Source organism: Podarcis pityusensis (genome assembly GCF_964106645.2).
Source record: "Podarcis pityusensis genome assembly, chromosome: 18".
Taxonomy (NCBI): Eukaryota; Metazoa; Chordata; class Lepidosauria; order Squamata; family Lacertidae; genus Podarcis; species Podarcis pityusensis.
Window position 1 is genome coordinate 10,327,408 of NC_138043.1, and position 25,759 is coordinate 10,353,166.

General features: G+C 46.8%; 1 protein-coding gene across 1 annotated transcript in view; it reads left to right on the forward strand.

The window, feature by feature from the left end:
- ZAP70 (zeta chain of T cell receptor associated protein kinase 70) overlaps positions 1-21,582 on the forward strand; it is a 28,388-nt gene extending 6,806 nt beyond the window's left edge. The window contains exons 2-13 of the mRNA XM_080988961.1: positions 1,803-2,261; positions 3,534-3,694; positions 5,321-5,459; positions 7,308-7,389; positions 9,207-9,247; positions 9,481-9,535; positions 13,090-13,273; positions 15,925-16,131; positions 17,674-17,866; positions 19,171-19,311; positions 20,205-20,317; positions 20,683-21,582. Of these exons, the coding sequence (XP_080845087.1) occupies positions 1,860-2,261; positions 3,534-3,694; positions 5,321-5,459; positions 7,308-7,389; positions 9,207-9,247; positions 9,481-9,535; positions 13,090-13,273; positions 15,925-16,131; positions 17,674-17,866; positions 19,171-19,311; positions 20,205-20,317; positions 20,683-20,800 (1,836 nt within the window). The 5' untranslated portion in view covers positions 1,803-1,859 and the 3' untranslated portion in view covers positions 20,801-21,582. The remainder of the gene's footprint in view (positions 1-1,802; positions 2,262-3,533; positions 3,695-5,320; positions 5,460-7,307; positions 7,390-9,206; positions 9,248-9,480; positions 9,536-13,089; positions 13,274-15,924; positions 16,132-17,673; positions 17,867-19,170; positions 19,312-20,204; positions 20,318-20,682) is intronic.
- Positions 21,583-25,759: the final 4,177 nt, after the last annotated feature.

The following is a 25,759-nucleotide window of genomic DNA, read 5'->3' on the forward strand; positions in this document are numbered from 1 at the left end:
CATTTTGGATTAGTTGTAGTTTCCAAGGTGTTATGTGTTCAGTGCTCTGTGTTTGCCTGAGCTTGAGTCTGGACTAAGGCTTGTGAGCTCTGATTCAATGCATGATGTCCAATCACATAACATTTCGGGATTTGGACCTCTGCCATTGGCCCTTGAACTCTGAGTCGTGATTTGCAGCTTGGAAGTTTAGACAGCCAATCACGTTGGGAGTGGGAGTGGCCCAGGCTTTCAGAAATGTATATAAGCAGTTGCTTTGCCCGTTTCCCAGTTATGTAGTTCAATAAAGGTTCTTGCTGTTATCACTGGGTCTTGCCTTGTGGGAACCCACCTCCACTTCAAAAGTCACCTTCAAAGGTAGTTCCAGTGAGAGCTCATGACAGTAGTCCAAGCTGGAGATAACCAGAGCATGGACCACTCTGGCGAGACAGGGCGCAGGCAGGGAGGGTCTCAGATGGAGCTGGTAGGCAGCCGCCCTGGACGCAGAATTGACCTGCGCCTCCATGGACAGATGTGAGTCCAAAATGACCCTAATAATATTAACACATGCTAGAATAAGCTAGGATTCTTTATGCACAAAAATGGAAGGAAGAAGAAGTTCCCACCAAAGAAGACGTAAAATGATTCACTACATGGAATTGGCAAAGCCAAAAGCAAAAATGGAAGCCGTTTTCGGAATATTTCAATAAATGTCATGGTATGATGAATTCACGAGCAGGATATGAACTACAGTGGTACCTTGGGTTACAGACGCTTCAGGTTACAGACTCCGCTAACCCAGAAATAGTACCTCGGGTTAAGAACTTTACCTCAGGATGAGAACAGAAATCGCGTGGCGGCAGCGGGAGGTCCCATTAGCTAAAGTGGTGCTTCAGGTTAAAAACAGTTTCAGGTTAAGAACGGACCTCCGGAACGAGTTAAGTACTTAACCCGAGGTACCACTGTAGTAATAATATATATATATCCTTTATTAGGCATAGCAAATGACACATTATCAAACAGACACCGTATAAAAATTGTGCAAAATACGAGCTCAACATAACAAGGTTTGTCCCAGTCAGATTTTTAACTCCAGAGAAAATCAATTTCCATAAATAATACAATACAACAACACCGCATCACCGATCAATTAAGAACCACTAAATCTCTTTATAACGGCCCAGTCTTTCTACATCGACAGCACTCAAAAATTCAGCCACTATTAAAGTAATTTGATCATTCCTGTCCGAGAGCAGGTCTTGAACCATTGGTGGCATAGAATTGAGCCTGTTGAGTTGTAAGGCCTCTAATAATTGTCTTCTGGCATAAATGCCAAAATCACAAGAAAAGAAAATATGTTCCAAAGTATCAGGTTCCTGGGACGCGGGTGGGGCTATGGGTTAAATCACTGAGCCGAGGGCTTGCCGATCAGAAGGTTGGTGGTTCGAATCCCCGCGATGGGGTGAGCTCCCGTTGCTCAGTCCCAGCTCCTGCCAACCTAGCAGTTCGAAAGCACACCAGTGCAAGTAGATAAAGAGGTACTGCTCCAGCAGGAAGGTAAACGGCATTTCCGTGCGCTGCTCTGGTTCGCCAGAAGCGGCTTAGTCATGCCGGCCACATGACCTGTACGCCGGCTCCCTCGGCCAGTAAAGTGAGATGAGCGCTGCAACCCCAGAGTCGGCCACGACTGGACCTAATGGTCAGGGGTCCTTTTACCTTTATCAGGTTCCTGTTTACTACATTTGCAGAGACGCTCTGATTCTGGGAGAGCTAAATATCTTCCTTTTAAATAGTAATAATAATTCCTGCCTACTCCTGTTTCCCAGGTGTTTCCCTGAGCATCCTATGACCCCCGCTTGGGCAGCCCCACGACCTGCCGCGTGATGCCCAACCCGGCTGCCCACCTGCCCTTTTACTATGGCAGCATCTCCCGTTCAGACGCCGAAGAGCATCTCAAGCTGGGCGGGATGATGGACGGCCTCTTCCTGCTCCGCCAGTGCCTTCGCACCCTGGGCGGCTACGTTCTGTCGGTCACCCACAACCTCCAGTTCCACCACTACCCCATCGAGCGGCTGATGAACGGCACCTTTGCCATCGCGGGTGGCAAGGCGCACTGCGGCCCCGAGGAGCTCTGCGAGTTCTACTCCAAGGACGCCGATGGGCTCTGCTGCCCACTCAAGAGGCCGTGCAACCGTCCCGGTGGCCTCGAACCCCAGCCGGGCATCTTCGACTCCATCCGAGAGAACATGGTGCGGGAATATATACGGCAGACGTGGCAGCTGGAGGTACGGGCAGGATCAGGGCCTTTCCTGTGGTTTGGGGGCAGCAGAGGGGAAACATTGCGGCCAGCAGAATATGGAGCGGCACCCAAGATTAAGGGCAAAATGTCAAAAGTTGATTTTTATTCATTTTCAAATTTATAACATATCCAAATCGAATGAAAAGTGATTTAAAACACACACCCCTCAAAACAACAACAACTGATTTTCCTCTTTCTCAGGTATATTCCAATTCATCCCCTTTTAGATGCTGCTTATTTTACAGATTTATTTCTCCTTCACATCCAAAATTCTCATCCCTCAGCTGTCCCTTTACAGACTCCTGCATACGGATTAAACACAATTACATCAAATAAAAACAAGTGAGCGGTTATAGTAATTTAAACATTTTGTTTTTCTTTCCAACTTGCGTGTAGGTTCATTCTCTTATCCCTGATAGTTTTCAGCCTCTGCCTGTTTGCGCAAACCCTTTTCCTTTCCTTAGGCAAACCAGATTATCTCCTTTCAATGTTCAGTCTTCGTTACTGAGTTAAAGGTAAAGGGACCCCTGACCATTAGGTCCAGTCGCGGACGACTCTGGGGTTGCGTGCTCATCTCGCTCTATAGGCCAAGGAAGCCGGCGTTTGTCTGCAGACAGTTTTTCCAGGTCATGTGGCCACTTCTGGCGAACCAGAGCAGCGCAAGGAAACGCCGTTTACCTTCCCGCCAGAGCGGTACCTATTTATCTACTTGCACTTTGACGTGCTTTCGAACTGCTAGGTTGGCAGGAGCAGGGGCCGAGCAACGGGAGCTCACCCCGTCGCGGGGATTCGAACTGCTGACCTTCTGATGTGGCTGTGTCATGCTGGCCACATGACCCGGAAGCTGTACGCCGGTTCCCTTGGCCAGTAAAGCGAGATGAGTGCCCCAACCCCAGAGTCGGCCACGACTGGACCTAATGGTCAGGGGTCCCTTTACCTTTACCTTACAATTCAATGCCACTAGATAGTCATTACATTTACATTTCCAGCACCCCCTTTCCTTTGAGGTAATCCCACTGCCCTCCAGGAGACCATACTACCCACTTTGAGAACCCCTAGTTTAGAACAACGTAGAATTACAAAAGCAGTTCCTTCCATCTCCAACATATAGGTGTTGAGTGCTGCTCTTATGTAGGAACCAACTGGGGTTAAGTGGGAGGCTGATAATTTCCCCCACCAGGCACAGCTTGTCTCGGAAGTTTAAATAATTCCCAGAAAGGCAATAGAGTCTCTGTTCTCTCCTCTTCCTTCTTCGTAGGGGGACACCCTTGAACAGGCCATCATCAGCCAGGCCCCCCAGGTGGAGAAGCTCCTGGCCACCACAGCCCACGAGAAGATGCCCTGGTACCACGGCCCCATCACTCGAGCGCAAGCGGAAAGCAGACTCTACTCAGGCTCACAGCCTGATGGGAAATTCTTGTAAGCACGTTATCAGGGCAAAGCTTCTTGTCTGTCTTCTTCTTCTTCTTCTTCTTCTTCTTCTTCTTCTTCTTCTTCTTCTTCTTCTTCCAAATGATTTTTATTCATTTTCCAAATTTTAATGAATCAACCACAAATTAAAACACATTCAATACAATCTTCCCCCAAAATGGCTTCCTGCACTCTGTCCTCTATGCGTCCATCATTTCCTCTCATTGCTGCATTGTTTTCCCAACCTGTCTGTCGTCTTTCTGCGTTGCTGCCATTATGCAGTTGGGGCACCATCTGCCTCGCTTTGCAGATCCGGGGCATCTATCAACCAGGGTGAAGGAGTTGGAATGGCCGAGTCCAGGAACTGCCGTCCTAATGTCCCACAAGAGGGGTGAGGAGCCCCCAGTCTCCTCATTTGGCCTGTGAGGCCATTTCAGCCAAGCCCACCTCCCCATAAGGATGTCAGAAAGAATCCACTTCCATTCCGACCCAGCGTTGCCACTGTTGGCTCTGCTGCAGTTCAGTTTCTGCCCGGTACTAACAGATCCTCCAAGGGTCCCTATTTTCCAGGGACAGACCCAGATTTACAGAAGCCATTCCGGTTTCTGATTTGATCCCGGAATGTCCCGCTTTGCCTTAGGACGTCCCTATTTTCATTGCAGAAATGTTGGAGCGTATGATTAGTTATGAGGACCCCCCCCAAGCCAAGGAGATAAGTAACTAGACAACCACTAGAAGACATGTTTTATTATGTTTTTATATATGTTGGAAGCTACCCAGAGTTTGCTCCGCTTTCAGAACCGCTTATGGTTCTTGTTAATTGCTACCTGTAACTAATGGAGCCAATTGGGCTGGACTTAATGACCCTTAATGGACACGGGTGGCGCTGCGGGTTAAACCACCAAGCCTACGGCTTGCTGATCAGAAGGTCGGTGGTTCGAATCCCCACGACAGGGTGAGCTCCTGTTGCAGTATGTCAAAGTGCAAGTAGATAAATAGGTGGGAAGGTAAACGGCGTTTCCGTGCGCTGCTCTGGTTTGCCAGAAGCGGCTTAATCATGCTGGTCCCATGACCCAGAAGCTGTATGCCGGCTCCCTCGTCCTGTAAACCGTTAGGTCCAGTCGCAGACGACTCTGGGGTTGCGGTGCTCATCTTGCTTTATTGGCTGAGGGAGCCAGTGTACAGCTTCTGGATCATGTGGCCAGCATGACTAAGCCACTTCTGGCGAACCAGAGCAGCACACGGAAACACTGTTTACCTTTCTGCCGGAGTGGTACCTATTTATCTACTTGCACTTTGACGTGCTTTCAAACTGCTAGGTTGGCAGGAGCAGGGACCGAGCAACGGGAGCTCACCCTGTTGTGGGGATTCGAACCGCCAACCTTCTAATCAGCAAGCCCAAGAGGCTCAGTGGTTTAGACCACAGTGCCACTTGCCCATAAAAAGACACACATTCGTGCAAATATCAGACAAAATTGCACTATCTCAGGGGACGCTGCTTTGCATAGGGAAGCCGAGATTGATCGAATGAGAAACAGAAAATGGACGCATTTGCCAGGCCCCTTAGAGAAAAACTAGGTGCCCCTTAGTAGGAACAGAACTGATCCTGACAACTTCCATGCCATTTCCCTCCAGGCTGAGAGAGAAAAAGGAGAAGGGCTCTTACGCTCTGTCCCTCGTCTACGGAAAGACTGTTTATCACTACCGGATCGGACATGACAAAGCAGGAAAATATTCGGTGGAAGACGGAACCAAGTTTGATACGCTGTGGCAGGTGGGTTGTGTGAGTGCGTGGGGCTGGAGACCCTCCTCCTTCTGGGATCGCCTGCACTGCAATGAAGAGAAGAGAATCATCGAATTGCAGAGTTGGAAGGGACCCTGAGGGTCATCTAGCCCAACCCCCTGCAATAGTTTTTTGTTTTTTTAAAGGCAAGATGGCACTGCCACCCAAGAAGGTGTCAGCAAACAAGGGCAAACCACAAGGTTTCCAGGGGTACAACCTTTGTTGGGGGATGGGATGGGTGGACAACTAAAGGGAGGGGGAGCCCCCAAAGCAGACCCATTTGGACTGAGTACTTTGATAAAACTTTATTCGCATTAGCCAATGGCCATAGCAACAGTAAAACATTACAGTATACGCAGGAAAGGAAATTTGATATAAGAGCACAATTTAAAGTCCTGAGTCAGCTGTCAGTTAGTGGCCCTTATTCTGATGGCCCCTGCTAGCAACCTTTCCTGTTATCTGCTCATTTTGATCTGATAGAAGAAAGGCCATTGTGGCAGTGGTTGAGCGCCCTGGGATGGTTAGTACGAGTGGGGTGAGGATCTCGTTCCTCATGTCTTTGTAGAGAGTGCAAGACAGGAGGACGTGTGCCGCTGTTTCGGTGCTACCGTCTCCACAGGGCAAAGACGTTTCTCAGACGGGATCTTTAGGAATCGACCCTCAAGCACCGCAGATGGCAAAACATCCAGTCTTGCAAGTGTAAAAGCACGTCTGTATTTTGGGATAACAAGTTTGTGCAGATATGCGGCCAGAGAATCAAAATGGAGGGGTGGAAAATGAACATACCAAGGGCAGAATTTCCTTATAGTGGCCAGGTTGTTCTGATGCTCAATATCTTTTAGACGTTGACCAATTAGACTGTTTGCTTTAGTGGGGATCGGCCACAAGAGTGGAGGTTTTGATAGATGGTTTGAAGCCAGGCATTTGGACTGAGTATGTGTGGCGGCTGTCGAGGGAGACAAACAGAAAACCAGATGGGCAGCAGAACCCAATGGAGTGTCATGGAAGTGGACCATTAATTGCAGCTTCCACTCATCAGCATGACTAATAGCCATGTAGAGACTTGGGGGGAAAAGCAGCAACAAGACTGAATAGAGCCAGTGGAAGTTTTCTTGATGGCTCTGCGGATTGGAGGGGTTTTAGAGGCATGTCGGTGACATGGCAGGGGTACCAGCCAAACATCAATCACCATGCGGCCCTCTAGAGGACTTTGTGTGGACCTTGGAAACCTCCCCAGGACACACTCCTCCCCGGCTTTGCTTCGCCCCTTCCGTCTAATATTATATTTTATTGAAATAATTTCGATTATATATAAATAAAGCGATACAGAGGGGGGAAAGTGGGGAAAGTGAGGGGTGGGGAAGAAGAAAGATGTGTATATTCCCAGCTGGGAGTGAATGGAGGACAGTGGGGTGTTGTGTGTTAATTTCCTAAAGTTATATTCTGCTCGGTTGTGCAAATAAAACCTCAAAGCAGTCTGAGCGTGGGAGGAAATTATCCTGCTATACTCAGATATAGCCTGTGGCTCTGTGGCTCCACCCACTTTCCCCACTGGCTCCGCCCACTGCTGGCAGGCGGCCCCTAAGAGGCTGCCAAGAAAGGAATCTGGCCCTTGCATTCATGAAATCTGCTCTCGTTGTGGAGGAACCCTTCCCCTGGACCATCCCTAGCTGGGCTTATGATTTCGCCTCTCATATTTCGTCTTGCGATATCCAGGGAGATCTTGGGATTCGAGCAAAAGGAGAATGTGGAATAGGCAAAGTTGAGCCCTTTTAAAAAATTACAAATATAAAATATTCTCTCTCTGTTTCTGGGCTTCTCCTCCCTTCCCAACTGCAGCTCGTGGAATATCTCAAATTGAAACCGGATGGTCTGATCTATTATTTGAGAGAAAGCACACCGAATCCCGATATGCCATCAGGTGAGAACACAATATTTGCCACCTGGAGAATATTGGAACTACTTTCAGGGGCAATTCAAGAGTTGTTGGTTTTTGTTTTAACATTTAGTGGACTTTGTTAAATTAGGGCCTACTTTCTTTAAAAAACAGATATGAATTTTTCATTTTTATTTATTTATTTTTCAAGTTTTGATTTTATTGGGTAAATCCGAAAAGTGACATATCACAGAATTTACACTGAATATTGAAAAGACCAGAGAAGGTCACAAAAAACAAAACGAAAACAGTAATAATTTTCCATTTTGATAAAATATCGATCATCTTCTGTTCTATTATTCTACATCTGTATCTTTATACATGACGTCCCATCTGCACCCAATGTATATACCTTTTTAGAACAATGATTGTACTAAAATAAATTTCATATTTCAGTAAAGTTCTTCATATACCTAAAGTCTTTTTTAAAAAAAACTAAACCTTACATCTTGTTTTATTCCCCACATATTATATTATTTACACTGAAATTATTCCAACGCAACCATAGCTGCCACACTGTGACTGTAATTCTGTAAATATTTTTTAAACATGTCCCATTTTGGAGTAAAGCATTGATTGAAATTGCCTCTCCGTCTGGTCATCTATTGTGCCATCCCAGCATCGTCCAGGAGTTTATTTAACCACTCTGATTTAGATGGTACCTGATCCCCCTTCCAATTCATTGCAATCAGGGTCCTTGCGGCCGCAGTGGCATACGGAAATATTTCCTTTAGGCCTTTTGGTATTTCTTTGTCTAGAATGCCAAGACGGAAGGCCTCTGGTTTCTTTGGAAAGGATACTTTCAAACTTTTTTTTTTCCAATTCGTCATATATGATATTCCAGAATTCTTTAATTTTTTTACAGAGCCACCACATGTGGTTTAAATTTTTCAATTTTTACAAGCATCAGTTAAAAAGCAAAGCCCATATCCAATTCTTACTTGTAACCAGGGCCGTCTTAAGCATATCTGGTGCCGTGGTGCAAAGATCCCTCTGGCACCCCCCCACCTTCCCCAGAGTTGTCAACCTTTTTTTAGGGCTGGAGGAGGCGGGCAGCGGATGGAGGGTGGGGTGGCTACTCCGGCGGGGAAGAGGTGGAGGCTGGATGCCTCCTGGTTCAGCTGGCCGCTTCGTGCCACGGTGGCCACAGCAGGCGGCACACCGAGTGAGCGGGCCTGCGTCGAGCGAGCGAGGGCACATGCGCCACTCCTGCCCAGCGCCGGCTCAGTTTTTTCCCTTTTAGCCTTCTGGCGCCTTGCAGAACTCGGCGCCTGCAGGCTAAAAGGGAAAAAACTGAGCGGACGCTTCGCAGGAGCGCGCACCCCCCCTCGCTCACTCAGCGCACTTGTTCGGTGTTCCCCAGATTCCCGCCGGGTGCCCTCCAGAACTTGGCACCCTGCGCCACTAGCCTCTATGGGTAAGACGGGCCTGCTTGTAAATCCTTATTTCCCATTTTTGACTACAAGTTTTACTAATGTGTTTAGTTTCCCCCCAACAGTTTTTCCATTCTTTATTAAAAGTTACTTCTCCCTGGTTTCTAATTCTTCCCGTACGTTTTGCCATTTTGGCATAGTCTATTAATTTTATATGCCACACTTCCTTGTTTGGGACTGTATCTTCTTTCTACCTAGTTCCTTCCAGGAACTCAGCCAGATGGGCGGGGTATAAATAAATAATAATAATAATTCATGAGGTCTGGAAGCTTGGCTTTGTTTGTTTGTGCATGGGAGAGCTAGAAGGACCATAGCTCAGGCTTGTCGTTTGCAGATGTCACCTAAGCAAACTCTTCCTCCTGTTTCCAGAAACCGCGGCGCCTGCCCCACCGGCTCACCCGTCTGCGTTCGTAAGTATTTCCTTTTTTGCTTCCTCTCAAATTGTTGCAGTCTGGTACCGCCTTTCAGGGTTGGTTTAAGGACCGGGGAACACGCATGTCCTGGGTGAGAGATCAGCGGCCAGAGAAATCCCATTGAACCAATCTCTGCACGGAAGCAAATCCTACATCTGCAAGGGGTGGAGTAGATGGCCCCAGGGTCCCTTCCAACTCTGCAATTCTATGATTCTATGTTTCCTTGCCAGGCTCAACGGAGACTCGTATCACAAAACTCCGATGGTTACACACCTGACCCCATTGGTGAGTAAAGGGCAAGGTGAACTGTTGTGTTTTTATAGATAGATAGATAATTTATTACGGTCAGAGACCAGCTTAGTAAACACACTTGGGGGTACAATCCCGAAAGGAAAACAAACATTTAAAACAATGTACAACAGTAAATTCAAAATTTATAAATGCGATAAGCGTATAGGCAATTAAAACTTTAAGATAAGCTACCGCAGAGAGATGACCCAGAATCACCCATGGAACCGAGTTTGGGGATTTTCTTAACAAACTAGTTTGGGTTGGGGGATGGTCTGCACCTACAGATCTGTACACAGAATCTGACGACCATCCGGGTCGTCTTATGATCTTTGCCTAACAGGAAAAGGTCAATTTTTTGCTTTTCCGGGAGGTCAGCGAGCCTCACCAGCAGGGGATCAGTGGTCTCACTCCGTGCCTCTTCATAAAAGAGACATCTAAAGAACAGGTGCTCTGGGCTTCCTAGCTCCCCCAATGAACAGGTGCAAAGTCTCTGAGCATATGGGACTTTTTAAAAGGATCCTTCCAGGACCGGTGAGGGCAGAGCCAAGCTTCTGGCGAGTGTAAAAGCCCTTCTTGCATTTTTGCTCCGTGTCCGCTGCTCCAGAGAAGCGGACACGGAGCAATGGATCCAAACTACAAGAAAGAAGATTCCACCTAAACATTAGGGAGAACTTCCTGACAGTAAGAGCTGTTCGACAGTGGAATTTGCTGCCAAGGAGTGTGGTGGAGTCTCCTTCTTTGGAGGTCTTTAAGCAGAGGCTTGACAACCATATGTCAGGAGTGCTCTGATGGTGTTTCCTGCTTGGCACGGTGTTAGACTCGATGGCCCTTGGGGTCTCTTCCAACTCTAGGATTCTATGATTCTATGAAAGAAGAGATATGCTGCCGGTGCGGCTATATCTCTCTCGATTTCTCCAATTTTATAGTGGGGGCACCTTGAGCAGTCCTGTTGTCTCTCGGTGTCTATGATTCTTTGCCTGACCGTAGCTTTTGCCTGGCCCAATCCCAGGCTTAGAAGGGTTTGAGGGGCAAAACCCAGTTTCTGAAGGGTGTTCAGGTCTGCAGTCTGCCAGCCTGACTGGAATTGATCGCAGAGGATCAATGGGGCTATTCCTCGGGGGAGCAGATTCAGTGTCAGCCATTTGTAGATTGATGTTAGGCAGATATAAGCCTCCACTCTCATCATCCCTGTTTCTAGTCTGACCCATGCATCTGAAACACATCTGGGGACTTGTAGGAGAGCTCTAAGGAGTTTGGATTGCACTCTCTCAAGGGGGGAGAAAGTGTTTTTATATGTTCTTGGTAAATAACTGGTCCAAATTTTAGGCATTTCTCCTCTCTCTCTACATACACACATAATTTTTTTTTTTCATGTGCTGCCTTCCCACAGTTGTGGACTCTCCTTCCTTGGAGGTTTTTAAGCAGAGCTTGCATGGCCAACTGTCCTGGATGCTTTAGCTGAGATTCCTGCATTGCAGGGGGTTGGGCTGGATGACCCCTGGGGTTCCCTCCCTACCTTACAATTCCAGGATTCCAGGATTCTATGAAACCATGCTCAATGCAGCTTAGAACATGAAGAAAATGCATAACCACAAGATAACAAAAGTAGTCATGACTAATAAATGAAGTGTTCACAAAACACACAACCAAACCAAACGATTTCCACATAAATCACAACAAAATCTAAAAGAATCCAACAGCAGCAGCAGCAGCAGCACCACCCTGTGGCCACTGGTGGCACTACAACAAAGGCACCCCCAGCACTGTTGGAAAAGGAAGTTTTTAACTTTGCACGGGCATCTAAGAAATAATTCACTCTACTAATTGTTTCTTTAAGTGCAAAAAAGAAGGAAAAGGTGGAAATCACACCAAGTTCATCTCCTGCAATCATTTTATCATTCCCCCCCCCCACTGCTTTTATCTTGAATCCTGCCATGATTTCATTTTACTATAATATTTTTAAATAATCCACAGAAGGCCTCCAGTCAGCTTTGCCATTTCCACAACATCTGTTGCTTTCAAAAGCCAATCCTCCTTTGATGTTATTATTATTATTATTATTACCTTCTTTTTGCATTCTGTGGATATAATATTCTAGCTGCTGTTGTCATATACAAAAATAATTTGGTCTTCTTCTTTGAAACCTCCGTCCCTATTATTCCTATAAGAAAATCTTCTGGTCTTAAAGGCCCATTTAAAATTTTTCTTCATTTCATTATATATCATTTCCTAAAAGCCTTTAGCTTTTGTGCATGCCCACCACATATGGAGGAATGAGCCTTCTGTCTGCTGGCATTTCCAACATTTACTTGACACATTTCTATGCATTTTGAGCAGTTTATTTGGTGTTAAATACCACCTGCACATTGTTTCAAGATTAATACTCACTATCAGCGCTCCATGACCGTCTCCTTGATCTCTTGGGGGAGGGGAATCAGATAACTGCTGGGAATGCAAAGAGACAGAAGGTACATTCTGCCATATGTGGTGGACATGTAAATTGGGCTTCTCAATGATGACATAAAGTCATACCTTGGGTTACAGACGCTTCAGGTTGCGCGTTTTTGGGATATAGACACGCCGAAACCCGAAAGTACCGGAATGGGTTGCTTCCGGGTTTCGCGCTCACACATGCGCAAAAGTGCTAAATTGTGCTTTGTGCATGCGCAGAAGCGCAGAATGGCAACCCGCTTGTGCGCACACACGGCGCTGCAGGTTGCGGGCACGGAGGGTTGTGAACATGCCTCCCGCACGGATCATGTTTGCAACCCGAGCGTCCACTGTACACTGAAATGAAAAAAATATATTTAAAAGGTCTTTTATTTAAAAAGACCAAAACCCTTTCTCTTAGGAATAACTGAGTCAGATGTCTCCAGAGATTGAAATAATCTGTTTCTTTACGCAACTATGGCAACCTGAATGGGATATGTGGTTCGAATCCCCGCGACGGGGTGAGCTCCCGTTGTTCGGTCCCTGCTCCTGCCAACCTAGCAGTTCAAAAGCACGTCAAAGTGCAAGTAGATAAATAGGTACCGCTCTGGCGGGAAGGTAAACGGCGTTTCCGTGCGCTGCTCTGGTTCGCCAGAAGCGGCTTAGTCCTGCTGGCCACATGACCCGCAAGCTGTATGCCGGCTCCCTCGGCCAGTAAAGCGAGATGAGCACCGCAACCCCAGAGTCGGCCACGACTGGACCTAATGGTCAGGGGTCCCTTTACCTTTAACTGTTAGAATAAGAGAACCGGAAGAAGGATACCTTAAGGAAGATTGGAAAATGTTTGTGGAATATTTGAAGAATCATTGTAAACAGGTTAGAACGTTAGCAGGACTAGAGTAATTTCAGCAGTAAAAAACACGTCGAGATAAGATGGGAAAGGGGAAACACAGGGTAAATATTAGTACCTGCAGCCGCAAGGGGTCACCAGAAGGAACAATGGAAGGGGGAGAAGGGAAGTCAATGTTCAATTTAATATAACGCTTTGCTTTTTTTATGTGACTATGAAAATGATAAAATTCATTTTTTAAAAAAAAATCTCTTGGGGATGGGCGCAGGCCGTGGGAAAAAGGGCCGGATCCTGCCCATGGACACGTCCTGCTATGAAAGCCCTTACAGCGACCCCGAGGAGCTGAAGGAGAAGAAGCTATTCTTGAAGAGGAACAACCTGATTGTCGAGGACATGGAGCTGGGGGCAGGCAATTTCGGCTCCGTCCGGAAAGGCGTTTACAAGATGAAGAAGTAAGTTTGCCTCATGGTGAGCGAGAGCAATGATCTGGCTACCTCAGTGTGGCCTGCACTGACTGGCAGCAGCTCTCCAGAGAGTCAGGCAGGGATCGTCCCAACTGCACCTGGAGATGCTGGGGATTGATTTTATATACAGAACTGAGGCTCAAAGTAAGATTCCAGTCCTCATGGGGCTAACAACCCCCCGCCCCCATTTCAAAATGGATGATGCCTTATAATGGATTGAGGTTGAATCTAAACAAGAGATAAGTACTGTTCTTGGGGGACAGGAGGCAGGCGGGTGTGGGGGACTCCCTGGTCCTGAATAAGGCAACTGTACCCCGAAGGACCAGGTGCGCAGCCTGGGAGTCATTTTGGACTCACAGCTGTCCATGGAGGCACAGGTCAATTCTGCATCCAGGGCGGCTGTCTACCAGCTCCATCTGAGACCCTCCCTGCCCGCAGACTGTCTGGCCAGAGTGGTCCATGCTCTGGTTGGACTACTGCAATGCACTCTCTGTGGGGCTACCTTTGAAGGTGACCCGGAAACAACAGCTAATCCAGAATACTGGTGACTGGGAGCGACTGCCGAGAACATATAACACCAGTCCTGAAAAACCATCTCCCAGTACATTTCTGAGCACAATTCAAAGGGTTGGTGTTGACCCTTAAACCCCTAAACGGCCTCAGCCCAGTATACCTGAAGGAGCGTCTCCACCCCCATCGTTCTGCTGGACACTGAGGTCCAGCTCTGAGGGTCTTCTGGTGGTTCCCTCCCTGTGAGAAGTGAGGTTACAGGAAACAAGGCAGAGGGCCTTCTCAGTGATGGCACCCTCCCTGTGGAATGTCCTACCATCAGATGAGGAGATAAAAAAAACCTATGGAAGACCTATGGAAAGCAACCCAGCCAGATAGTTGGTGATGGTGGTGGTTATTCCCCATTTGGGGAATACCTCTTCTTAGAGCAGAATAAATAACAACAACAACAACAACATCAATAATAGAATATTTGTATGAGATTGTATGGGAAAAATATGGAACAACAGATAAAATTTTGCTTAAAATGTATATAGGAAGTGCAGTGTAAGCGATGGAAGTCAATCAATGAAATTTTATTATTGAGATATTTGTAGAATAAATTTGGAAGAAATTCTTCCAATTTTTCTTCTTCTTCCAAATTTTCTTCTTATTTTTTCTTTTTCTTTTTCTTTTTTCTTTTCTTCCTTTTTTCTTTTTTGTTCTTTTTTATATCTGTGTGCTTATCTGAAATATATATGTATATATTTGCAGTATTTTGCTTGTATTTTGTAACAGTTATGTTAAATAATTTTAATAATAATAATAATAATAATAATAATAATAATAATAATAATTCCTCCACGTATTGTTCCCTACACTGGGGAAAGCCTCTTCTTAGAGCAGGAAAGTATTACTATTACTACTACTATTACTATTACTATTATTATTGTTGGTGCTGACCTTCAAAGCCCTAAACGGCCTCGGTCCAGTATACCTGAAGGAGCGTCTCCACTCCCATCATCCATCCTGGACACTGAGGTCCAGCGCCGAGGGCCTTCTGGCGGTTCCCTCACTGTGAGAAGTGAGATTATGGAGAACCAGGCAGAGGGCCTTCTTGGTAGTGGTGCCCTCCCTGTGGAACTCCCTCCCACCAGATGTCAAAGAGAACAACAACTACCAGACTTTTAGAAGACAACAGAAGGCAGCCCTGTTTAGGGAAGCTTTTAATGTTTGAAGTATTACAGTATTTTAATATTTTGTTGTTGTTGTTTTTAATAATTTTTATTAAAATTTTGAACAACAAAGAAAGAAAAGAAAAGCATACACAATACATATCTCAAAAAGAAAATAACAAAAACACAAAAAAACCAAGATTCAACAATAAAAGAACAAAAAACATAACAATTAAAAACAATATCTCTTTTCCATTTCCGTTTTTTAGTTACTTATTTTCTGGACTTCCTCATACCTCCCTCTTTTGTATTCCAATTCAGATTGTTTGTCCAGCAATTTCTTTTCCACTTTTTTAATCCCAATCTTTAGCTTTAATAAGATATTGAAATATATAACTTCAACTTCTTTAAACCTGATCTTTAGTCTTAGTATCATATAACATTAAAATTTTCCCTCTTAATGTCAAATTTCCATTTCTTTAAACATCTTTAATCCTAATCTTTAATCTTAGTCTATCATTAACTTTAACCTGTACAGCTGGAAACCGCTTATTTTCAGTCCAACATCACTCTAACATTCTTTAATTTTGCAATGTTTCTGAAGATAGTCTTTGAATTTCTTCCAATCTTCCTCCATCGACTCTTCTCCCTGGTCACGGATTCTACCAGTCATTTCCGCCAATTCCATATAGTCCATAAGTTTCATCTGCCATTCCTCCAGCGTGGGACAGTATTTTAATATTTTGTTGGAAGCCGCCCAGAGTGGCTGGGGAAACCCAGCCAGATGGGCAGGGTATAAATAAATTATTATTATTATTATTATTATTATTATTATTATTATTATTATTCCAGTTTGGTGATGCCTCTTTCAAATAGTCTTCCAAAGAGTCCTTTAAGAGCCCAGCCTCCTTTCCCTACTTCTTCTGAAAGGCCAATGCCACCCATCGCCATAACCTCTGCTCCCCTCCTCCCTAGGAAGCACATCGATGTGGCCATCAAGATCCTGAAAAGCGGGAACGAGAAAGCCGAGAGGGACGACATGATGAAGGAGGCGCAGCTCATGCACCAGCTGGACAACCCTCACATCGTCCGCATGATCGGCGTCTGCGAGGCCGAGGCACTCATGCTGGTGATGGAGATGGCCTCCGGGGGGTCCCTCAACAAATTCCTCTCCTCTAAGAAGTGAGTCGATCCCACCGCAGATTGGATCTGCAGGTCCCGGGCGGAACTGCAAATCCAGTTCCTTATTTCCAAGGTTTATGGACAACTCTTCTTCTCCAAAGAAGGTCAGAAAGCGGGTGGCAGATCGATGAAGCAATTCATCCGTTGAATAAAAGGGGCTACAAATAAGCCTAATGTGACTTCCTTTAGAATTGTAGGTTTGGAAGGGACCCTGAGGGTCATCCAGTCCAACCCCCTTTCTGGAATAGAAATGTCTTTGTCAAGTTCAGCAAGGGAGGGGCCTGTCTCATCTCAGCTGGGAGGGAGTTTTACGATATTGGGATCACGCTATGGAACGCTTGGCTCCTGAGAGATGTGAGCCACGGGTCTGAGCCACGGGACACCACTAACCATAGAAGCATAGAAATGTAGGCCTGGGAGGGACACCTTCTGCAATGCAGAATTCACAGCTCAGGAATCCCTGACAGGTGGTCCCCCCAGCCCCTGTTCAGAAACCTCCAACGAAGGAGAGTTCACCACCTTCTGAATGTTAGAATTCCTGCTCCCTGGTTGCAGTCATGGGATTGTTGTCTATCACATGATGGTGTATGTTTTCATTCCACAGAGTGGGAAGTGACGGAGACAGGATGTTTGTGTCACTGTGTTCCGTGAAATGGGACTGTTGTCCTTTGTCCTTTTTCTCTTCGCTGTCTGATGCTAGAGAGAGAGCGAACCATGTTGCAGTGCTCCGTGTGTGTTTATATGTCCATAAAGTAGATTAGCCAAAATGCTGAGTTGCTGAGGTCTGTCATGCGAACTGCGAAGATTCTGCGGATCCCTAAGTGTGCCAGTGTCTGTTGGCATCGGTCGCCGTGATGTTCGGGCAGAATAAAGCTTTCGAAGCTCCCTAACAATCGACCAGGAGGGAGAGAACATGCCAGTCGGGCATGTATCTCTGCCAGGGTCCTACTCGAGAGTAGGACAAGCTCCTGACACTGAGGTCATAGAATTGTCGAGCTGGAAGGGACCCTGAGGGGTTGGACTAGATGACCCTCGGGGTCCCTCCCAACTCTGATTCTACCAAACAAAATACAAGTAAGACCTCCCTGGAAGTCCTCAGGCTAAGAAACGTTCTCCATTTTGGACTTTTTGAGTGACAAAAGAGGAAGGCTGGGCCTGGGACGGAAATGTAACAAAATGCCATTTAGCAGAATAGTATGAAAACTGTAATTTTAATTCCAGCCAGAAATTTTCGTGGAGTGTTTATATTAAATAATATAATAATGGTAGTACTAACAATTGACAGAGAGGGTTGTGGAGGTAAGTTTCTTCTATCTCTATCTCCCCCCCCCCCCGTCTTGCTTTTTCTCTTTTCTTATTCTCTTGATATGTTGGTTTTTATCATTCTTTCATACATGAGTTCGGATTTTATTGTTTAATATCTTAAACACACACACACACAAGTTTCCTCTTTCCTGTTCTAAAGCAATTGGGTTCTCCAGCTCAGGAACCCTCATTAAGTCAATGCCTTAACCGTGGAAGAACTTTCTTTCCCACCCCTAGGGATGAAGTCCCCGTGAATAATGTGGTCGAGTTGATGCACCAGGTGGCCATTGGCATGAAATATTTGGAAGAGAAGAACTTTGTCCACCGAGACCTGGCTGCCCGGAATGTTCTGCTGGTCAACCAACACTACGCCAAGATCAGTGATTTTGGGCTGTCCAAAGCTCTGGCCGCTGATGACAGTTACTATCTGGTGAGAAATGAAAAACGGGCTAGGGATCCATTGAAGGTCAGAGAGTGATCTGCTGGGATGCAAGAATGGTTTAGATTAGGGCTGGGCGATATCTGGTTTTCAACACTGTGATATATCACCAGCTAAACATTGTCATACACAGATATATCACGATGTCTGAAATAAGGAAGGAGCTGGTTTTCAAATTTGTGATATATCATGAGCTAAATACCAAGAGATATATCTCAGTGTCTGAAATAAGGATGGAGCTATGTAGAGGCATTGGCTGGCTTCACTGTTTCCCCCACATTGTGATTTTTGCAGAGCACACACACACACACACACACACACACACACACACACCATGATTTGCAATATATCACCAGGTCAAGAATTATGGAACCAATATCATGATATGGACCTGAAACTGGCTTTGGATGATATATTGCCCAGCCCTAACACACATCATGATTCGCGATATATTTATTTCCGGGTCAAAAACTATGAAATCAATATCACAATATGGACTTCAAACTAGTTTTGGACAATATATTGATATATCGTCCAGCCCTAGAGATATCTAAGGGAGGGGGGCAGAGACTGCTCAACTAGATCCTGAGAAAACAAGAAGGCATTTGATTATATCGAGGTGACTCCATCTACAGCATGGTTAAAGTGTAAGCAATAAGTTGTTGTTGGTGGTGATGGTGGTGATGATGGAGTTATGAACTAGGACCTGAGCGAACAGGGTTCAAACCCTCAGTCAGGCTCACCTGGCAACTTTGGGGTGAGCCACAGTCTCTTAATTTTCCTCAGAATAATAAAAATGGGCCGAAGGAGAGTCATGCATGCCATCTTGAGTTCCTGGGAAGAAATCTGGGATAGAAATGGGAAAAAAAGCAGGTCTTGCCCATTGAAATGAATTTCTAATGACTTACCTCTGGATCTGAGCTGTTGGGAATCACAACTGGGGAGAGTTGCTGCCGTTGCATTCAGAGGTCAGGGCATATTGTCAGACGCCATGAAGATAGGAGGGTGGACGCCATGAAGATAGGAGGCCCCCTTTGTCCAGATCCAGCAGCCAGGCTCCTCTGAGTTTCTTACGACTGCTAAATAGAGCTTCCATGGGCAGAGGCAGTCTACCTTAGAATGACGGTTAACAAAGGAGGGAGGAAGCCTTTGGTTGGCCCCTGTGAGGAGAGCATGCTGGGCTAAGGTGGGGCCTGCTTGGGGAGAGCGAGTCGTCCACCCAAGTCTTCTCCTTCTGCATCACGCACATTACCTGGCGATTCTTCACTGCCCCTCTTCTGTGCCTTTCGATGCAGGCCAAGACAACAGGCAAGTGGCCGTTGAAGTGGTACGCCCCAGAGTGCATCCTCTTCCGAAAGTTCTCCAGCAAGAGTGACGTCTGGAGTTACGGCGTCACAATGTGGGAGGCGTTTAGCTACGGACAGAAACCCTACAAGGTGAACACCCCTAAGCTGAGTAGCTCGGGAGCCCCACACCCTGCAACATTCCACCAGGCTCACCTTATATAAAAACTGCTAGCACATTCGCAAACGAAGCAGAGTCTGCTTTGGTTTCTAATTGGACGGGGGACTGCATGCTTCTGCACCACAGGGGGTTGGACTAGATGACCCTCGGGGGTCCCTTCCAACTCTACAGCTCTATGATTCCATGAGAATCCATCTATCTGTCCATAAGAATCTATCTAAAGTAAAGGTAAAGGGACCCCTGACCGTTAGGTCCAGTCACAGATAACTCTGGGGTTGCAGTGCTCATCTCGCTTTACTGGCCATGGGAGCTGGCATACAGCTTCCCGGTCATCTGGCGAACCAGAGCAGCACACGGAAACACCGTTTACCTTCCCGCCAGAGCGGTACCTATTTATCTACTTGCACTTTGATGTGCTTTCGAACTGCTAGGTTGGCAGGAGCAGGGACCGAGCAACGGGAGCTCACCCCGTCACAGGGATTCAAACCGCCAACCTTCTGATCGGCAAGCCCTAGGCTCTGTGGTTTAACCCACAGCGCCACCTGCGTCCCAAAAATCTATATACCTATATGTTTATTCTTATTTAATTATATATATATATATAATATTTATTATTTACCATGCAGTTGTTGTTTTTGTTAGAGCACAAGACTCTTAATCATATGCATTGCTGTGGGTTGGACTAGATGCATAGCTGTCAACGTTTCCCCCTTTTTAAAGGGAAATTCCCTTATTCCGAATGGGATTCCTCGCAAGAAAAGGGGAAAGTTGACAGCTATGACTAGGTGACCCAGCTCTATGATTCTATTATACTCTGCTCTTAAGACAAACCAGTCAACCAGTTTCTCTGCCACCATTCCACTAGAAAATGAAAGGACCAGAGGTGATAACGTTCCTGGAGGAAGGGAAGAGGATGGATTGCCCCCCCAAATGCCCCCCGGAGATGTACAAGCTGATGGAGCAGTGCTGGACTTTCAAGTAAGACCCTTCTGTAGTGCTCTAAATTAGCCGAGCCCTCTCAAAAACCATACAGGGATGGCAGGCCAATATCTGGGATTCTTTTAGTTAAAAAAACATTTATTCAAAAGTTACAGTGCAACTTTCCCCTTGCCATAATATCACTCTGTTAGCCAAGAAATACCCACACCTGATATCTGAGACAGGGAATGCTTCTTCGTGCAGAACAAAGTTAAGTTGTGGAACTCCCTGCTGCAGGGTTGGGAGAGGCCAGTGCAAGTACGAGCCTCCAGGATGCCGGCGCCTTTTGCAACCTTCAAATCTCGTTGACAAATATGCAGATTCCCCCGCTTAATTTTCTCCCTTCCGTTTCCCTCCCTTCCCAGGTGGGAAGACCGGCCGGACTTTTCCACAGTGGAGACGCTCATCCGCACCTATTACTACAGCATCGCTGCCCGGACGGAGGAAAGGCAAGGGGAAAAAGTGAAAACTACGTCTGATTGAGCTCCGGACACCCGCCCAAATCCCTCTGCAGCCAAGACATCTTTCCGCCTTTGGGAAGGGATGCCTTGCAGGCTGCGCTGTTTCTCTGCGGCTGCAAAGCCAGAGTTGGTGGCGACAAAGCTCAGTCTGCCCTCGCCCAGGCCCACAACCGCCTGCCTTCTTGTGTGCAACCAGCCCTCCTGCCTGTCAGCTCCCTCCCTCATCCTTGGTCTTGAACAGCTTCTCTGCCTCTCGTTGACTCTGGTGCCCCCTACTGGCGGTCCTCCTCTTGTACACTGCACACTGTTGATCCAAATTCAGTAGCAGCTCCAGGTATCCCTGTCCCTTCCCCCTCCCTCAGCGAATATGAACATGAGAGCCTGCCGGATCAAGCCAATGGCCCATCCAGTCCAGCATCCTATTTTCACAGTGGCCACCATGCAAGCAGGATCCGTGCGCAAGAGTTTCCGGCAACTGTTGTTCAGAAGCATCGCTGCCTCTGATTGTGGCGGCAGAGCCTAGAGATTGTGGCTAGTAGCCTTCATAGAATAGAATTCATTGGAAGGGACCCCCAAAGGCCATCAAGTTCAAAAGTTATCTGTTTTGTTATACATAATGTACTTTTTATTGACTTTCCTAATTTTTCCAAATGGACTTCAGTTTAAATAGTTGCATTGTTTCATGTATTGACTCCCCACTTCCAAATTGTTTCTGTTTATACCCTTTTCTACTGCATTATAAATCAAACTCAAATGTCTAATACAATTACTTTATCATTTTACTTTCGCTGCTCCGATTTTGAATCCTGCCTGCGATTTCTTTCATTCTTTTAAATATACAGTGGACACTCAGGTTGCGAACATGATCCGTGCGGGAAGCACGTTCGCAACTCGCAGCGTTCACAAACCACAGCACCATGTCTGCACACACCCCGGCTGTGATTCGGCGCTTCTGCACATGCACAAAGCACAATTTAGCGTTTCTGCACATAAGCAAGCGCTGAAACCTGGAAGTAACCCATTCCAGTACTTCCAGGTTCGGCGTGGTGCGCAACCCGAAAAAATGCAACCTGAAGCGGCTGTAACCCGAGATATGACTGTACTCCATTCTTCTATAAAAAGTTCACCATTTTTACCTCTTAATATTCGTGCCATCTTTGCATAGCCACAGAATCGTAGGGTCAGAAGGAATCTCAAAGGATCATCTAGTTCAACCCTCTGCATTGCAGGAATCTTTTTGCCCAGCAGGGGACTCGAACCCCCAGCCCTGAGAGCCTCAAACTCTACCGACTGTGCTATACCAGTCCATTGAGTAATCTCTTCACTTTGAAACCCTGCAAAGGAAAACCCTCTAAAGGAAATATAAAGGAGGATGAAAGCATTAAGATTATTTGTGTGCATAGTTATGGATCTCTCTCACATTATTAAATCACCTCTTGGATATTTAATTTTTCATTTGTATCTTCAAAGATGTTTCATCAAGGCGTTTTTTTAACGGCTGAGGTCACTCGGCCCTTTTCTTTCTCCCTGCGGGGTCTGTGAAGGCCAGCCAGCCCTCACCTCTGATCAAAGCAAGAGGCAAGCACAACACTTCTGAAAGGACAGGCAGCCATCCTCTGCTAAAAGGTGACCAGCCCTGGAGAGATAGAGATCTGATGTATTATTAGTTACAGGTGAATGCTTTAGGTTCTGACTGTAAAGTTATGTCCTTGTTTGTTTAATTCGGGGATAGGGGGTGGCGGCGATTGTGGCAATGCTCATTTATGGTTTCGTAAGAACCCTCGAACATTATAAATCACAGAATGTGCATATTCAGAAGCCACGCCAAGGGTCATCTAGTCCAACCCCCTGCAAAGGAAGGACCACAGCCAAAAAGGTATTTTAAAAAGGCAAATCTGAATAAGTTGCCAGCCTAGGGATGGGGGGAAAGACTGATTCAGTTCACATCCAAAGAGAAATCTGTCAAATTTGCAGTTTCGGAAGCAACCTGAGACCCAGAACACACCAAACTTTCAAAATTCACAGGTATCTAAATTTTGCGGCGTGGCTTGCTGACACACCACCATTGACAGAAATGGCATACAGTAGTACCTCAGGTTAAGTACTTAATTCGTTCCAGAAGTCCGTTCTTAACCTGAAACTGTTCTTTTTTTTTTTTTAATGATATTTATTGGGGGGAATTTTTTTTTTTTTAAAGTTACAATAGAAAACAAAGTAGAAAAAGAGAAAAACAAACCACTTCCAACAATACAAATACAAATTCAAAATAAGAAAGAAAAAGAAAAAAAGAACAAAAATACACCACAAACATTTAAAAGCATTTAAAAACAAATCCATTATTCTCAAATCCTCAACTGTCATTACCTTCTTTCTTTGACCTCCTCCTCCTCCCTTTTTTTGTATCCTAGTTATTAATTGTCACAGCAAATCCTTTCCCTATTTCATAATATTCTGTCATTACATTACTGTCAGGGAACTGACATCGGAGCTAGAGGCGGAGGGAAGGCTCTCAAATGATGCTGGAGAAGGGCCCAGCAGGGAGAGAGGCAGCTAGTGACTGAGGCAGCCACGAAGTGAAGGGCTGCCCAGACTGAAAGGTTTACCAAGGCAACAAAGCCTGGAGAGGCGGCAACTTACGCACGAGCAACCCATACTCATTACAGCAATCCGTCAGTCCCTGACGTTGCTTGTGCACAGCGGCAGGCAGCATCATGAGCAAAACCGGAGAAGCTGGCGCCACGGAAGGAGCAGCAGGAGTGCAAAATCTGGTGGAGAGGAACCGAGATTTGGAGCAGCATGTGGCTCTTCTGACGGCGCGGCTGGACGAAAGGCGGGCTCAAGATGCACAGGTCAGACCCACCCCCGTAGCAAGGAAGGTACCGGGACTGGTACACAAATTTGGAGGGAAGCCCCAGGACTATAGTGCGTTCCGAACGGAAATAGAGTACGCTTTGGAACTGCAGCAGAATGATTTTGCAGACGACGGGGAGCGGGTTGCTTATATTGTTGGGCATTTGCAGGATGAGGCCAGGGAATGGATCAGGCCCCTAATGGCAACGCAGAATGCCGCCTTGAAGGACCTGAGGAAATTTTTCCAGGCAATGGACGCAATGTACTCCAGTGATGTACAGCAAAGTGTGACTCGGCGGGAACTGATGAACTGTAAACAGGGGCACCAGTCAGTTAGAGACTACTGGTCACGCTTTGCCATGTTAGTTCACCGGCTCGGGTGGGAACTGGACTCTGAACCCATTCAAATGTTGTTTGAGGAGGGGTTGTCTCCAACGGTGAAGGACGAGCTTTCCCGCGCACCCCGCCCGCAGTCGATGGATCAGCTGACCAAGGCTGTGCTTGCGATTGGTGTAAGGCAGGAAGCGCGGGCTCAGGAGAAGCGGGAAGGGAGAGAGCAACGTTACCATGACTACCGCATTCCTGAAATACCAAGGCAGCCTTCCGCGCCGGCGGAGCCCATGGAAATAGATGGAGCGCGCGCGGGAGATTTCAAACTCCAGCGAAGGTCGCAAGAGAGAGGGAAAGGATGGGAAAACCACCAAGAAGTGTTTTCTCTGCCAGCGGCCAGGACATTTTGCCAGGGTCTGCCCGCAAAGAAAGGCCTGGCAAGGGATGGTGGGAGCTGCAGGGGGTGAGGAGGAGATTGCACAGGAGCAGGGAAACGCCAAAGCTTGGCTGCCACTCAACGGGCACAGCAGCCAGGCCAGCAACCAATAGAAGTGCCCAGACCAGACCCCCCCCGGGCGGCTATAGCCATAGAAGTGGTGCTAGAACTCCCAAATGGGCACCCAGTCAAGGTGAAAGGGCTGTTGGATTCAGGCAGTTCCTGCAATTTCTTCAGCAAGGACTTTGCACTAGAGCACCAGCTCCACCTGCTGCCCCTGGATTTCCCCTTGCAAGTAACCACCATTGATGGCAGGGAGCTTCTGGGAGGGGAAGTGACGCACCAGACCCCACCAATGAGAATGAGGGTTTCCAGGCACACGGAGACTATCGCCTTTCACGTAGCCTCACTGGCAGGGCCCCCAATAATATTAGGAATGAGCTGGCTAGCACAACATGATCCAGTGGTGGCATGGCAACCCGGGGGAAGACAGCGGTCATGGTAGTGGTCGATCTACTAACAAAAATGTGCCATTTTATAGCTTGCTCACATGCGGTCACGGCAGAGGAAACAGCTAGGTTGTTCGTAGATCACATCTTCCGGTTGCATGGGGCTCCTTCAAGGGTCATCTCCGACCGCGGGAAACAATTTACTTCCCGTTTCTGGAGGAAGCTCATGAGCTTGCTGCAGGTCGAAGTGGGCTTCTCAACGGCGAGACACCCGGAAACCAACGGGCAAGCAGAAAGAGCGAACAGTATTCTCCAGCAATACCTACGCTGCTACATCAGCGAGAGGCAGAACGATTGGGTAGAAAAACTAGCGCTGGCTGAATTTGCGTACAATAACGCTGAACATGTGTCAACGGGAATGAGCCCGTTCATGGCCAATTATGGGTGTCACCCCAGGGCCTTCCCAGGGAGTGGGGAGGAAGGTTGGAGTGTACCGGCAGCAGAGCAGTTTGTGGAAGAAATGGAAGCCCTGCACCAGCAACTCAAGATGAACTTGGAGCGGGCCAAGGAAATTTACAAGAGGCAGGCAGACAAGCACTGTAGGGAAGGGGAAACCATACGGGTGGGAGATCGGGTGTGGTTGTCAACCCAAGGGTTACCTTTTAAGGGGGGGTGCAAGAAGTTGCAACCCTGGCGGTTGGGACCGTTTGAGGTAACACAGCAGGTGAACCCCGTGGCATTCAAGCTCAAATTGCCAGACAGCATGAAGATACACCCGGTGTTCCATAGGTCCCTACTCTCACCGTACAGGGAAGGAAGGGGATTCCCGGGGCGAGAGGGAGGAGTCACCACACACCCGCAGGTAGAAGAGAGGGAGCACCACAACTTGGCCATGGAAATACTTGATTCAAGGTGG